At 36.9% G+C, this 14,407-nt stretch overlaps 1 protein-coding gene across 2 annotated transcripts in view; it reads right to left on the reverse strand.

Moving 5' to 3' along the window:
• The window catches only part of LOC128865346 (uncharacterized), a 149,938-nt gene that overhangs the window by 46,793 nt on the left and 88,738 nt on the right, over positions 1–14,407 (reverse strand). The window contains exon 5 of one of the 2 annotated variants that reach the window (XM_054105675.1): positions 959–4,703. The exons of the other annotated variant lie outside the window; for it this stretch is intronic. Within the exon in view, the coding sequence (XP_053961650.1) occupies positions 4,653–4,703 (51 nt within the window). The 3' untranslated portion in view covers positions 959–4,652. Of the gene's footprint in view, positions 1–958; positions 4,704–14,407 lie in introns of those variants that run through there. 2 annotated transcript variants of the gene reach the window in all.

The raw sequence follows: 14,407 nt of genomic DNA on the forward strand, positions 1-14,407 counted from the left end.
AACGTTTGAAAAAAAAACATGGATAAGAATTTATTTACTCTTACTGTCAAGTTGGTTTACTCTTGCAAGTCTGCTCTGCATCTAACTTATTGAGTGTTTTCTTACCAGTAAATTAATACTGCTTCACAAATTTTCAGTAACCGCTACATTGACGCACTGGTAACGCCGTCAATAGGTGTGAAAAACACCCTAGCAGTGCTGATATTTGTCATTGCATTACTTATTTAAGGTAGAAGAGTGCGGACATATAGGATTACATACATATATCCGAACTACTCCCGAATGTATTAAGGGATATTTTATAACTGCATCTGAGGGGAAATCTAATTAGGTTCAGCCAGTCTCATTAAAGAACAATTGCTATGCACACATTGAAACACAAGAGAGATGTGAACCATTGAATTTGTTTTTCGAAAGTAAATAAAAGACACTTAACCGTTAATGTGGGTTCTAAACAAGAATTAGAAACAAGATTGCACCCATTAGAGAGTGCGGGACGTCACTTCGGTGCATTTGCATGAGAGAGAGAGATGGAAATGTGAAGAACAATGCAAGAAGAAGACGAAATTACACAAAAACAATACACGAATACATTTCACAAGTGCGATGCTATCAAATTCGCTAAGAGCAAAGTAGTTGTACCACGATCGGCACCACCTTATTATTCTCTTCATCGTGGGTTCTAAATGTATTATCTAAATTGAGAAAAATTAGTCATGAAAGTCGTGAAAGAGCACAAATAACTTTGTTAATTGTTAACATTTGAGATCTGGGGAGAAAAAACAATATTTTCACTTGCAATATGAATTTCTAAGCCACCGGTTAGTTAAACTAGATTCGGCATGGCATCACTGAATGCCACCCTCTTTTTGCCCACAAGCATATGAATCGCTAATGGGAGCTTGGCTGTTAAGTGTTAAGCCGCATGAGCGGCGACAGTCGACATTATGGCTTGTAGTCAGCGTTTCGTATGGCATGTACTCGTATTGTATGTACGAGTATGAATATATTTTAATTGTGCAAATGTTTTCGCCTTATTGTTATTGCTTGTCTTCCTGTGTGATTACTGATCATTTTGTTGTTAAATACATAGAAAGTGTTTTTTAATTAATTATGAGTACTTGTGTTTTTTATTTGTTTTGAGTTCGTACTGTACATATATAACCCTCTTCGTATGCATGTATGTATTTGTGCACTTGCCAAAAAGCCAAAATATGTGTTGTTTTATGAATGCTTTATGACAGCTTGCGCCCACTACTCCCTCGCATCACATTTCACACATCTATTTTATGTGCTTGATGTATATAGAGCAAAAGGAGGAGCGGGTGGTTCGGTGCGCGCGCGCGCTCTTTCGCTTTTCTAGTCACTCGCGACAGAGCGTCTGTGTCAGCAGCATTGCGGAGGTTGTGGGTGAGCGGTGATCAGCGGTGATCGCAGCGGTAATGCCATTGACCGCTAGAATGCAATCAACCTAGTCCAAGGTCAAGTTTTTTGCTCGTCAACGGAATTCAAATAAAATAGGTGACTGAATGAGTGAGCGTGTGAGTGCGATGTTGACGCTAACGTTGATGACGCTAACGACGAAGCTGAAAATATCTTTTTCACTTGTTATTGTTGTTTCTGCATTTGCGCAGTCTTTCGAGCACCAAACGATCCATAAATACTTGTGTAGGATACATATTTATGTATATACTTAAATATGCATTTGGGTAGGTAGCAGCTATAAGCAGCATTAGAAGCTGATTAGCAAGAATAATGCAAACAAACAATGAATATTTAACAGCGGCGTATGGGCCAGCAAGTGCTGTCAATAATATAAGCACACTCCATTCCAGAAAAATGGGACATTTTATAAATGAAATGAACATACGGACCTCTTTGACCCGTACACAAGGTGAGGATTGATCCGTATACAAGGTGGCACTAAATTAATCAGCTAATTTTGTTTTTCAATACCTTTTTTTTTAAATAAAAAAAAATGATTTTCATTGATAAAAATCTTTATTTTGACCTTTATGCGCTCGATTGTTTGCCTTTTTGTAAACTGCAGTTGTCTCATTCACAAAGTCTGAGTTCCTTATAAATGTTCCGATGGGATGATTAATTTTGCGCCACCTTGTACTAATCCAGCACTGCCATTTCTATGAAATAAGTACAGCATTTGGAATAAAATAACTTTAGTTCGAGTGCTCTGCACTGTGGTCGGAGAACGAGTTTCAAGCCAATAGAGCAGTGACCCGTATGATACCTGTGAGGACGCTGGTGCTTAACCTGTTCAATGCAAACAGACATTTTGTTCTTTTAAGATTCAGTTTTGGCCAAGGTGCAGTTAGTAGTCAGATACTACCTTATATTGGTTTCCGCGATTACGCACAAGTCAATCGTAGTGTACAGTTCGTTTAGAGGATTGCTTGAATGCTTATGCTCTCTACGACTCGCTGAAGGTCTAGCTCAGAGCCTTTCTTGCACACTCATCCGCTCTTTCATTTCCCTCCACTCCAGAGTTGCCGGGAACCCAACAAAATGTGGTGGCGAGTTGTTGGACAAGCGAGAGCGTCCTCCCGCTTGACTAGTCCACACAGTTACACATTGGATCAGTGGCACCAACAAGAGCAAGCGGGCAACCGCGGTAATGGCGCAGACACACCATATTTAGCGAAGTCCTCAATCATCTGTGCGATCCTTCTGGCAGAAAAATGTGAAACACAGAAGGCGCTCCATACAGTAAGAAGGCGTTGTTTCTAAGCAACGACAGGTGGGCATCCCTGTATCCCACTATTTTGGACTGGTAGCGACAGGCTAATCATCTACCCTCTAAGAAATCAAAATAGATTAACGAAACCAACGCAAGACTGAGTCTGAGTGAACAAGGAAAAAAAATCATCTAATATGACTCTGGTCTGCCAATCCTTTCTGTCGGATATTCGAATTTTATAGTCTTGGTTCAGATCTCTCTTGGGAACCAGATGGTCTGCTTTCGATGCACCATGCAAGTGTTCCACAGAGAGTAGAACTGATGCATGTTTGCTACTTTAATCCTGGAAGCAGATTTGGCCGCTAACCCGTCTACGCATATACCAATGGGTGGAAATTTTCAATTAGAAACGAAACAAACGAAAAAACAACAAACAGCAAATCACTTTGACGTTGAAGCCGCCAGATTGCGAACAAGTGACGTCTCTTCGGCTATACTGACGAATTACTGGATCGAAAAGTTTATAGACAAAATTGAAATGACATTCATTGGGAGTCTCTTCTCTCCAGTTTCCTAAACTCCCGACCCCCGTATGACGTCATCGGAGTTCAACCACCTCCTCTCATTCACATGCACTCTTAAACTCCTTCATTTAAGGGGTATTAGGGCCATCCCTCTAAACTCAAGCTGTCGAAACAAGATGAGTTAGACAATGACTACACCGCACTGGCAGGGCTTGATGAACTGCTACAACAACAGAAACAAAAACAAACACAAATCAGCTGCTCTACTCCTATCACCTGGTATGAATCCGGCTTCATGTTTGAATCGGTTGTTTCTGTTTGAAAAATAACGCGCGTTTTTTGTTGTTTTGTTTTTTTTGGAATAGAGCGTGCAGGCATTACGTCTGTATGGACAAACATAAATTACTAAACAAATCTAAAAAAAGATTAGGAATGACAAATTATACAATTTTGGATTGCCGCACTAAAATGAATACTCATGCATAGCGCTACATATATACACATACATACATACATACGCACACACACACAAACATGAGCAACCGATTAGTATAGATTATATATGTATGTGTGTATGTATGTGTGTACATATGGGTATGACATTGGCATTGCCAATGGTACTGGCACCGATACTATCTTCAAGTGCAATAAAGCGGGCCGAGGCATCTTAGGTTGGCAACGCGGGTGCAACAACAATATTTATTTCTCAATTAGTCGTTTAAACCTTTACACAACTCATTCTTGTTTATTAAAAAAATGCTTATAAATGTTTTTGCTGTATTGTGGGTTTTTCTCTTTCGCGAATATTTTGCAATTTAGAAAATCGTATTTCATTTTCATTCCGTGCGGTAGGTGACGGCTATAGGACAATGACGCTTGTGGTTTTGTTTGGCGAGTAGCTGCTAATGCGCACATTTGATATTCTTATTTAAATTCCCGATTTTTTATGTATTTTAAATTGTATTTTATACTCATGTATGAGTATGTGTATATCTACATGTGTATATGTGCGCTGGTTTTTTCTTCTTTACTTTTTGCTCGATTTCGCACGGAAATTGAAAGTTGCCGCCACCGGCACACGAAGCACATGATTTATTTAATTATATTAATTTGTTTTACTTTCATTTGAGATTAATTTAGATTTCAGGGTAGAAGCAGTGCTGGCTTTTGCAGTTGTATTGAGCTACTTTCGCTTGACGGTATTTATTGTTTGTTGTAATAATAATACGAAATAATGCTAAATACTAGTGAATGTTTCATTTTCAGCGCGGCACTTGAAGTGGTGCTGTTTTGTTAAGTGTTTTGAAATACGATTAGGCGATCACTCGTGAAATGCTAACGGGGAAAACGCTAACAAAGTATTTGTAAAAAATAAAGTATTTTATATAAATGCAGACTTTTTAGTTCCTATATTTTTTTACAACGAATTTTACTTACTTGATTAAGTAATCAGTTTGAGGTGTGTGGAAAAAAAATTTACTCACCTGAAAAAAATATTAAAAATAAGGACATATTAAAATAAGGAATACAACAAAGGAATAAAAGGAAAGAGCTTATGACCAACTATTAAGAGCTTAATTGGTATTTTTTTGTTGCGCATAGAACTACGACTGAGAAATTATGTTTTTTTTTTTCAAAAAATAAAATAATAATAGAATAAATTGAAAAAAGGCTCCTCATAAAAAATATCGGCCGTTAGGAATCGGCTTAAAACTGCAGTTCCCTTCATTTTTGGAACAACATCAAGAAGAACGCCACAAATAGCAATAGGAGCTCGGCGAAGTGTGTAAGCGCCAATTATATAAAAAATAAAAATTGAATAAAAAATAAAGCGTCAATTATAAAAACAAAAGAATAGAGTAATTAAACCCTATACTTTCTGCAAAGACTTCCTAAATCAGAGAAATATTTCAATCATACACTCTTAAACAAATTTCAATAATACACTCTTAAAAAAATGCGAAAACTCATTAAAGAACACTAATGTTAAAAATTTTCACTTTCGACTGAGATTTAGAAATATCGACATTAAATTTCATTAAATAACACATTTCTATAAATATTTTATTTTCATTTCACTGTATGTGTGTACATTTATGGTTATAACTTTCCTTTCCATTGACAGGCATGCGCAGTATGCATTGGATACCGGCAAAAGCTCCGTTTGCCAAAATAAAACACAGAGTACAGCCTTTGAGCGAAAAAGTGGCTCCACTCACATGCACATATACATGCACACAAAAAAAACATAACACTGACTCCCAATGCAGTTGGCAACGTTTCAGTATTTCATGCAGTACAACCAGTTACCGGCATTTTACCTATTGGGAAATATTTGGCGCGGGAAACCCAGTACTACTACAGTGACTCTGTGAGCAGCGCGCCTATTCTGCAAACACAGCGAAAGTTGCACTGCAAAACTGTGCTGCAAAAATTGCCGATTGCTACATCGTTGCAGTCGTGCCAACAACAACTACACTTTGCTGTTACTGTCGACTCAGTGAACCACTCAGTAACAGTGCAAAAACAGCGCAAACAGAGCTTGTAACATATCGTCCTCCAGACTGTTAAAGTAATTCGGGGCGTATGAGCAACATTTGGTTGAATTCAATTCGCCGCAACTGCGGTGCCGACGAAGGTGTTTCATATCGATTTTTGCGCTCCAGCTCTTGCACACTGAAAATTCTGAGCCCTTGGATACGCCAATTGCATGCACGTGTAAGTGTGATTGCGTTACTGCAGGCCACAACACTTCCACTTCTGCCTCCATTGATGACCTTGAAAATCATTGCAACGACCCGTTGCCAGGCAGTAGTGTGGCAGGAATTTTTATCTTTGATTGTGTGTGTGTCTGTGTATCTTGCCTTAGTAATGGGAGCTAAGCATTTAGTATAGTTAATCCTGGAAAATACCATTAGTTGGTAATTCTGGTATATTTTGATTTTCCCACAGTTCTAGTACATGCATTCCTTGCCCTTTCTTTGGCCTGCTTTTGTTTTTTAAGAATTTTGATGACACCAATTAATAATTTTATGGGCGTTACTAGCTTTGGTCATACTGCTTTGTTTATTACTTTCTTTTTCGGATTAATCAAGTAGCTCTCTCTTGACTCTATGCAATAAAGAAGTACGCTCTAACCCCCTACTTCAAATAGCGGTCTGTGTTTGTTTTTTTGGTTTTTGTGCGCTAGAGAGTGAAATTTTTCGCTCACTTAGTTTGTTCGTTTGCTATGCTCGAGATGAGCTAGGTGTGTTTGGTTTGTTGCTTTTTTCTACTAAAAAATCTACTAATCACTGCTTGCATGCAATACTAAACAACTGGGGGCGGCGCATTTGATTTGTTTGCATTATTGTAGCATAAATAATTCCCCGAAATGTGTGAAGGTGCGGTGAAAAAATTTAAGCTGCAGGTATAAAAGTGAAATTCATTCGTTCAGCTAATTAACGATGCGAATCAGACAATTAATAATTCTACTATAATGACAACTTGCAGTGAATTAGGAGCCAACATTTCATTTTAATATGAAATTCTTGATTATAAGTGGCTATTTTTTATGATATTTGGCTGTTTGGTTTTGCATTGAATTCACTGTTGGCATTTCTGCATTAATTGCATGCTTTATTCAAATTAATATTTGCATATTTTGTTAATGGGTGGCGATAACTCAGCCGACAAGTCAAATATAAAGATCGTCCGTCAGCTTGTCTGTATAATACTTGTGAAAGCAATAGAAAAGTATAATATTAGTTTGGGAAAAAAGAAATCCACTTTTTACTCGGTAGATGGCTGTAGTGATCGATATCTCGTAAAGTATCGATAGAACAATTTAAAAATTATGTTCGTTGTCAAGGCGACATTTCACACTTAAAGAAATCGTTTGCTGTTTCTTGGGTATTGGACCAAACCAATTGTTTTAAGAGATTGTGTCATAAGAAAAAAAGTTATTTCTCAGATTTTCGAATTCAGCCGCCAAAATCGAGATATGGGACTTCGAAGTTCGAAACTGTGGATTTAGTAAAAAATTATTTATAATTAATATAGGTATGTAAATAACTAAAAAAGTAAAAATATGGTCGATATACGCATATTCTGCCAACTTAAATAGTAATAAATTTTTCGCAAAATTATATTACAGGTGCTATTAGGGCCAATTATTATATGTTCGAAAAATTTTGTACTTAGTATTTTAAAAAATTGATGTTTTTGTAAAACAAATTAAACGCTAATTACTCTAATATACAAACATATATTAACTACATATTTTCTATGAAAAATATTAAAAAAAAAAAGTAAGATAAAAAAATACTTATTTTGTTTGTTTGTTGTTTTTGTAAAACAAATTAAACCCTATATTTTTTGATATTCACAACTACATATTTTCTATATAAAAAAATTTAAAAAAAAAATTAAGATTAAAAAATACTTATTTTTATAAAAAAAAATTTTCAAAAAAGAAATTTCTAATTAGTAATTTTATTGAATACGTTTTTACGTAAAACAGAAAACTACTTTTACTTAAATGAATGACTTGTTAAAATTAAAAACTACCTATTTTTTATGAAATATAAATTTAACAAAGAAAAAATACTAATAGGTAATAAAATTGTATACCTTATTTATAAAAAAAGAAAATTACGTTTACATAAATATGATATATAACTTACTATGCAAAAAATCATAATACTTAGTCACTATTTTTTTTAAATACAAGAATTTTAATTTTTCGAAGGTATGTCATAGACGGATCATGACCATGCCTGTACTTTTTAAGTTATTTACTCTTTATTTTGAACCCTTTTTGGGTGTTTGGCCGAGCTCCTCCTCATATTTGTGGTGTGCGTCTTGATGTTGTTCCACAAATGGAGTTTTATAGTCCATTCAATTTTTAGTATGTATATTAAAATGAAGGTTTAAAATGGAAGAAAAATTGCATTTGTTTTTGAAATTTTTTTTTCGCATGCGATGTTGACAATTTTCTTTTATTCTTTTATTCCACAAATGGAGCGACCTACAGTTTTAAGCCGACTCAGAACGGCAGATATTTTTTAGGAGGAGCTTTTTCATGGCAGAAATACACTCGGATGTTTGCCATTACCTGCCGAGGGCGATCGGCTTAGAAAAAGTTGTTTCTATTATTTGATGTTCATGTACCGAGATTCGAACCTACGTTCTTTCCGTGCTCCGAATGATAGTCGCGCACCAACCCATTCGGCTACGGCGGCCCCCAAGTTAAGTTTTTAAGTTATTTACATACGTTAACTTTAAATATTTTTTTCGAACTTTTGAAGGCCCGTATTTCGCTTTCGGCGGCTAACTTCGAAAATCAGAAAGACACTATTTTACTTATGAATCAATCTTTTAAAAAAATTGTTTTGCTCCGATACCCAGAAAAAAGTTGATTTTGATTGATTTAGCTTAATAATTCGAATAGTAATAATAATAAACAGCCAACAAAAACTAATTTTTATTATCTTCAAACTACTATCAAACTGCATGCATTTTTTTACAATGGCACCCTAAGTGAAAACCTCGGAGCGACTCTATCAAATAATTAATCTTGTTTCACGAATTATACCAATTAATCTATTCCAAATAACTTAACCAGTAATGGGGTAATGGGGGAAAACTTTAATAACATATTTGTTATAATTATTTCCGTAAAATGATATAATTAAAACATTTTCCCTACAACGAATTAGAATTTTCAGCGGAATTGGCGTGCAACTACAAAGCAGCACCTATAACCACAGCAGCAACAACAACAACAACAACATTTCGAAAAATTCCCAGTTGTTCTTTTTTTAGCTTGCTTTGGTGAACAAATAAATATGTACGTACGTACGTATGTGTTTCGTCGTTGCCATAGAATTACGCAACACTCAGCGGAAAAGCACCCGTTCAGTCATTGATTCGACCGAAGATTAATAGTAGATACGGGGTATGTTGGAATACCGCGCTAGCCAAGTTGATCATGACCAGAGCGGAACATTGTAATCATGGCCATGTCGTGCGGCGAGTTATTTGTTTACAATGCCGCTTGGTGGCTTACATCATTCGCAGAGAACGCGGCGAATGCCGGTTGATGGCCAGCGGCTAGCTGCGGTTAGTTAATTTGTTTACATACAAAATTAAAGTGGAATCAGTGGTCAAAAAATGGATAAGAAATACAAAAAAAAAAAAAAAATACAAAAAAAAAAATTAAAAAAAAAAGACAAAGTTAGGAAAAACATCTCGCAAGCGCATAAGCAACGCGAATGCTCGTTTGTCAGCGCCTTTAGACTTGCAAAACAGCATGTAAAGTGTTGCAATATTCAAATGTAAATACATTTATTTACATACGAACGTGTCAGGTGCAGTATGGTAAAATAGAAATTAAAGTTTTTTTTTGTTTTGTGATTGAATGCAGACACTCTCTAGTCGGTGGTTTAGCATGGCATATAATATTTTCCTCTCAATCATGCCTTTTCATGAATATTGTTTTACTATTTATTTTGACTTGATGTTCAATGGCGGTGCTGAACGTGAATTTCAACATTAGTGCATAGTCGCCTTCAGCGAATTACACGCATCGTTGAACGCTACCAAGGGAAGGGAAGTGTTGGGATATTCAATTCCACTTTACAAGGATGATAGATTACCAAGTTTGCTCATTAGGTGTGGTGAAAAAAAAAACAATTTTGAGGGGAACTTTGGATTCCACGTCACTTGGCCTGTGTGTTGCTGATTTTTATCACTACCACAAGCGAAACACAACCCAAAATCTTTTCGGCATTCCACTTTAGTAGTGGAGTGCATTGGAGTTTGTTATTCCACTTCCCCTCTGCACTAACGGCGACGACCATGCCAGTGATGGCAAAACGATGGTGCGTGTATGTGTGCTGTGAGCAGTTCACACGCGAAAAGCCGTGGAATGAACTGGGAAAACTCGCATAGCAAATCAAAAAATAGAAAAATATTAGATTTGTTTAAAAATTGTATTAGTTAGTAAATAGAGTTCGAGCCCATCGCTAAAATACTGCCTATGGCGCTTTTTAGAAAATGCTGCACTACTTAGAAAAAATAAAGCTTTGCTGACATTGTGACCCTGCGTTTGCGGTTTATTTGCTTTAGAAAGCACTTAGCCGGGCCTGTTGTGACACTATTTTTGCGCCGTAATGGTCAAATGTATCGGATGTTTTTTTGCATTTCCACATCTTTAAACAGCAGCTTCTATTGGTCGGAATGGGCGTTTGAAATGGCTGGCATAAAAAAGCTCCTTATAAAAACCATTTGCCGTTCGGAGTCGGCTTGGAGGTCCTGTGTCGAACAACATAAAGACGCACAAAACAAAAAGGAGGGAGAGCTTGAGCCAACACCTAACAGAAGCGTACGCGCCAATTATTTATTCATTTTAATGGACGTTTCGGCCTTCAGCGTATTCGTAACCTAATATTATCTGGGCCTCATGAATATTTTGAGAGCTTCTCATAGAAAGCGAAGCGGTGAAAATGCAACGTACACTGCAGTTTTCAGTTAAGTTAATTGAGCAAGTAAATTTATATACAAGGTGGCGCAAAATTATCATCCAATCGTCGGCACGTTCACATTTACAACTCGTATTAAATGCCTTCTAGTTTTACCACACGGGCAGACTCTGCTGCATTAATTGTACCTATTGGTTGAATTTGTCATACAAGGTGGCACAAAATTAATTACCCTAACGGAAGATTTATTAGTTTTGCAAATGGCGTCGTGCGTAAATCATATTGAACACTTGTGAACTAGACAGCGGCAGCATGCAAATAAACAAGGAGCGGGCGCATAAATGTTAAAATAAAGATTTTCATCATCAAAATTATTATTTTTTGTTTTCTTTTTAGTAAAAAAGTTATTCCAAAACAAAATAGATTATTAATTTTGCGCCACTGCATATTAATTTAACATTTGTGTGACAGCCACACATACATATGTCTCATAATCGGTCCGTGCGTCAAAGTCAACGTCAACGGATTAATTTTTGCGTTTTATGCGTTCGGTGGCTGTACTTCCTGCTGAAACTAGTTTCACTTAAACTTGAGTTTGACATGCATTGCCTTGCTTGCCAATGCAAAACATACAAATTAAGTAATGGAAATGCATATGTATGTGTATGCTTGAATTCGCTTTGGGTTTTATGCAACCCTTTAATTTATAGACAAATGCCGGCGAGCTACCCTGGCACAGTAGAGAGCTTCCTTGAATGCAGGCAAACCATAAAAATAAACGAAATGAAAAAAATTACACTAACAAGAACAACAACATTGCGAGCAAAAGTGAAAAAATGCACCAACACATGCAGCTTGCTTTTATAAAACACACACCTACACACACACAAATTTACCCGGTTGCACGCGCATGCAAAACAAGCAACGAAGCGTTGCCGTACACGTGCCATCGATCCTCCCGCCCTTTAGCCCGCCATGCCGCAAATGTTGGGGACGTTAAGTTTGCAAAAAACCAAACAGAAACAAACAAATCTCCCGATTTGTGCTCTCACTTGCATGTTTGGTCATTCGGTCACTCGGTCGCTCATCACTCTCTCGCATTCGTTCAGCTACGCTCAGCTCGCATACTAGTTCTGGCGAGAATAGTTGGCGCCCAGAGATCTAGGCGAAAACAGTAGAAGTTCGCAGAGCTGCGGAGTGTTGGCGCAGCGCAGTTCCTGAATTGGCAATAGTTTTGCGCAACAAATTTTCGCCGGCCGGCCGGCAGTTAACTGATACATAAATGCCGGTACTTGGTTGGTGTGCGTGCTGGTGTTGGTGCTTGTGCTGGTGTTTGTGTTGTGGACTATGACCCAATGAAAATAAAATACATGCACAATTCAAAAGAGCAACAAAAAAAACAAAAATCACAGAAACAGGCAATGCAATGCAATAAAAGCTGTTGCAGTTGCATTGCCCACTTACACACACACACACAGGCACAATAAAGCACGTACACCAAGGCAGGGTAGGCATTACCCTTGAACACCACCTCGTGTTGTGACTGTGCCGCCGCCATTAATTTAAAGCAGCCACAGTTTTACCCAGAAAACCATCTCGCACGCACACCAACTTAAATAGTGTACATATACACGTATCACTGCATGTGTATGTGAGTGTTCTTTGCCTTGTTTAGTTCCGTAGTTTTGTGCTAGCGAATGTGTGCGAGTTGCACGCGTGCAATGAATTTAAGTTTATTTCTACTACGCTGCAATGCGCAACGCTCATTTCATTAAAGCTCAACCAGCTTGAATTATTTTGAGAGTCTTGCTTTTTTTCGCTTGTTTGTTATTTGCACTTTTCAAAAGTAGTTGGTAATCTGTGCGAAAATACGTTTCTGCTAGAGTGGGATTTTTTATGTAGAATAGAGATTCATCCATTCGTTGGTTGTAGAGAAAATTTATCGTCATAGAAACTCTACTAATACTCCAGTGAGAGAAGGGGAAAGCTTGGATTTTCCCTTGAAGAAAAGTGTTTTTTGTTTTGTTTTTTGGGGGTTTTGTTTTAGAACAGGAGTAATTCGAGGCAATATACTTATATATGTGCCCATATACTGTAGCTGTTTATTGTGCATGCAGTTAACTGAGTCGTTTAGCATTTAAATAATTTGTTTATCTGCTTTTTATACCTCATTGAAAACAATTCCGCAGCTAAGGCAAATGCACACTCGGCGCTTTGTATTTCATCTATCGACTGACCTTATTTTAATAAGTGGGTGTAATTAATTTACATATTTGCTTTATGAATCAAATTAAAATATTTAGTGAGAAGTAGTTGGCAATAGTCAGCAGTTGTAGTTAATTAACACTTGCGGTATGCATTAATTCTGTATAATTAAGGGAAGACAAAGCCTATATAATATTGCTGAAGGGTATATTTTTGTCGATATCCCATTAGCTGCGCTCAAGCGGAAAGAAGTAATACGCAGTGTATTGCTTTAAAGATAGATATGTATAAATGGGCATGGAGTCTCTTTTTTGTAGTCATATTTTATTAAGCGCAAAAGGTTAAAAATGAACGATTTTGAACACACAAAAAGAAAATTTTTACTTTGACACTGTTACGAATGTCGATTATATAGTACCCTTACACCCTTTAGCTTGGGTACTAGGCCGAGCTCCCTCTTATATTTGCATTGTGAATCTTGATGTTTTTCCACAAATGACGGGACGTACATTTTTAAGCCGCGCCCGAATGGCAAATGATTTTTTATGAGCAGCTTTTTCTTGGCAGAAATGTACTCGTAGATTTGCTATTGTCTACCGAGGGGCGATCGTTATAAGAAAAACCTTTTTCTAACAATCGGTGTTTCGTGCACGCAGCGAGTTTCAATTCGATGCTACTACCGAATGGTAGTCACGCACCCACCCATTTGGCTATGGCGGCGGTGAATGTCGATTGTATTGCTGACAATTATATGGCGCGCATGCGTAAATAACACACAGCGACATAGTTTTTTTAAGCTGTTTTTTATTTTGCATTCCATTGCCATTCTGTGTTTCCCAATCATCATCATCACAATCGTTTGGCGCTACAGCTTCTTGTGAGCTTTGGCGTGCTGAACAGAACACCTCTACCGCTGCTCTATCTGTTGCCGCTTCCTTCCAGTTCTTTAGCTTACGCTGTTCGATGTCGTCTTTCACTTCAGCTGTCCACCTCGATTTTAGTCTTCCGCTTGCTTTATTTGTATATGCATTTGCCTCAAGAAATTTGCCTCTTGAACTGACATTTTCGAATCATAGCTCTGCCATTTTCATTGAAAAAATTTTGAAAACTTTGCGATAAAGTTGCAGCGCGCGTGAAATTATGGAACCCAAATATTTTGACCGGTTTTGACAGTTTTTTCTTTTTTGTTCAATATTTTTTATTATAAAAGTATAGCTCAAAGTCTGACCAAAACCATATACATCTAAATTTTCAATTCTATACGAAATTTATAAAACTTCTCAAACTTTTCATCACAATTCCAAGGCGTTGCGCTTTTTCTCCATTTAACAAACGTACCTCATATTTGTTTTTTATGAAGGAAACGCCCAACAGCTTTAAGGAAAATATTATATTATTACAAATTAGTGCTTTTTAATACTAATATTTAATAAACTATGAAAGTGCATACCACAAAACAAAAAAAAAAAAACATTAAAAATTTAAGATTCAATGGTCGTTCCACTGAGTAGCTTAAATCT

Source organism: Anastrepha ludens, chromosome 2, assembly GCF_028408465.1.
Source record: "Anastrepha ludens isolate Willacy chromosome 2, idAnaLude1.1, whole genome shotgun sequence".
NCBI lineage: Eukaryota > Metazoa > Arthropoda > Insecta > Diptera > Tephritidae > Anastrepha > Anastrepha ludens.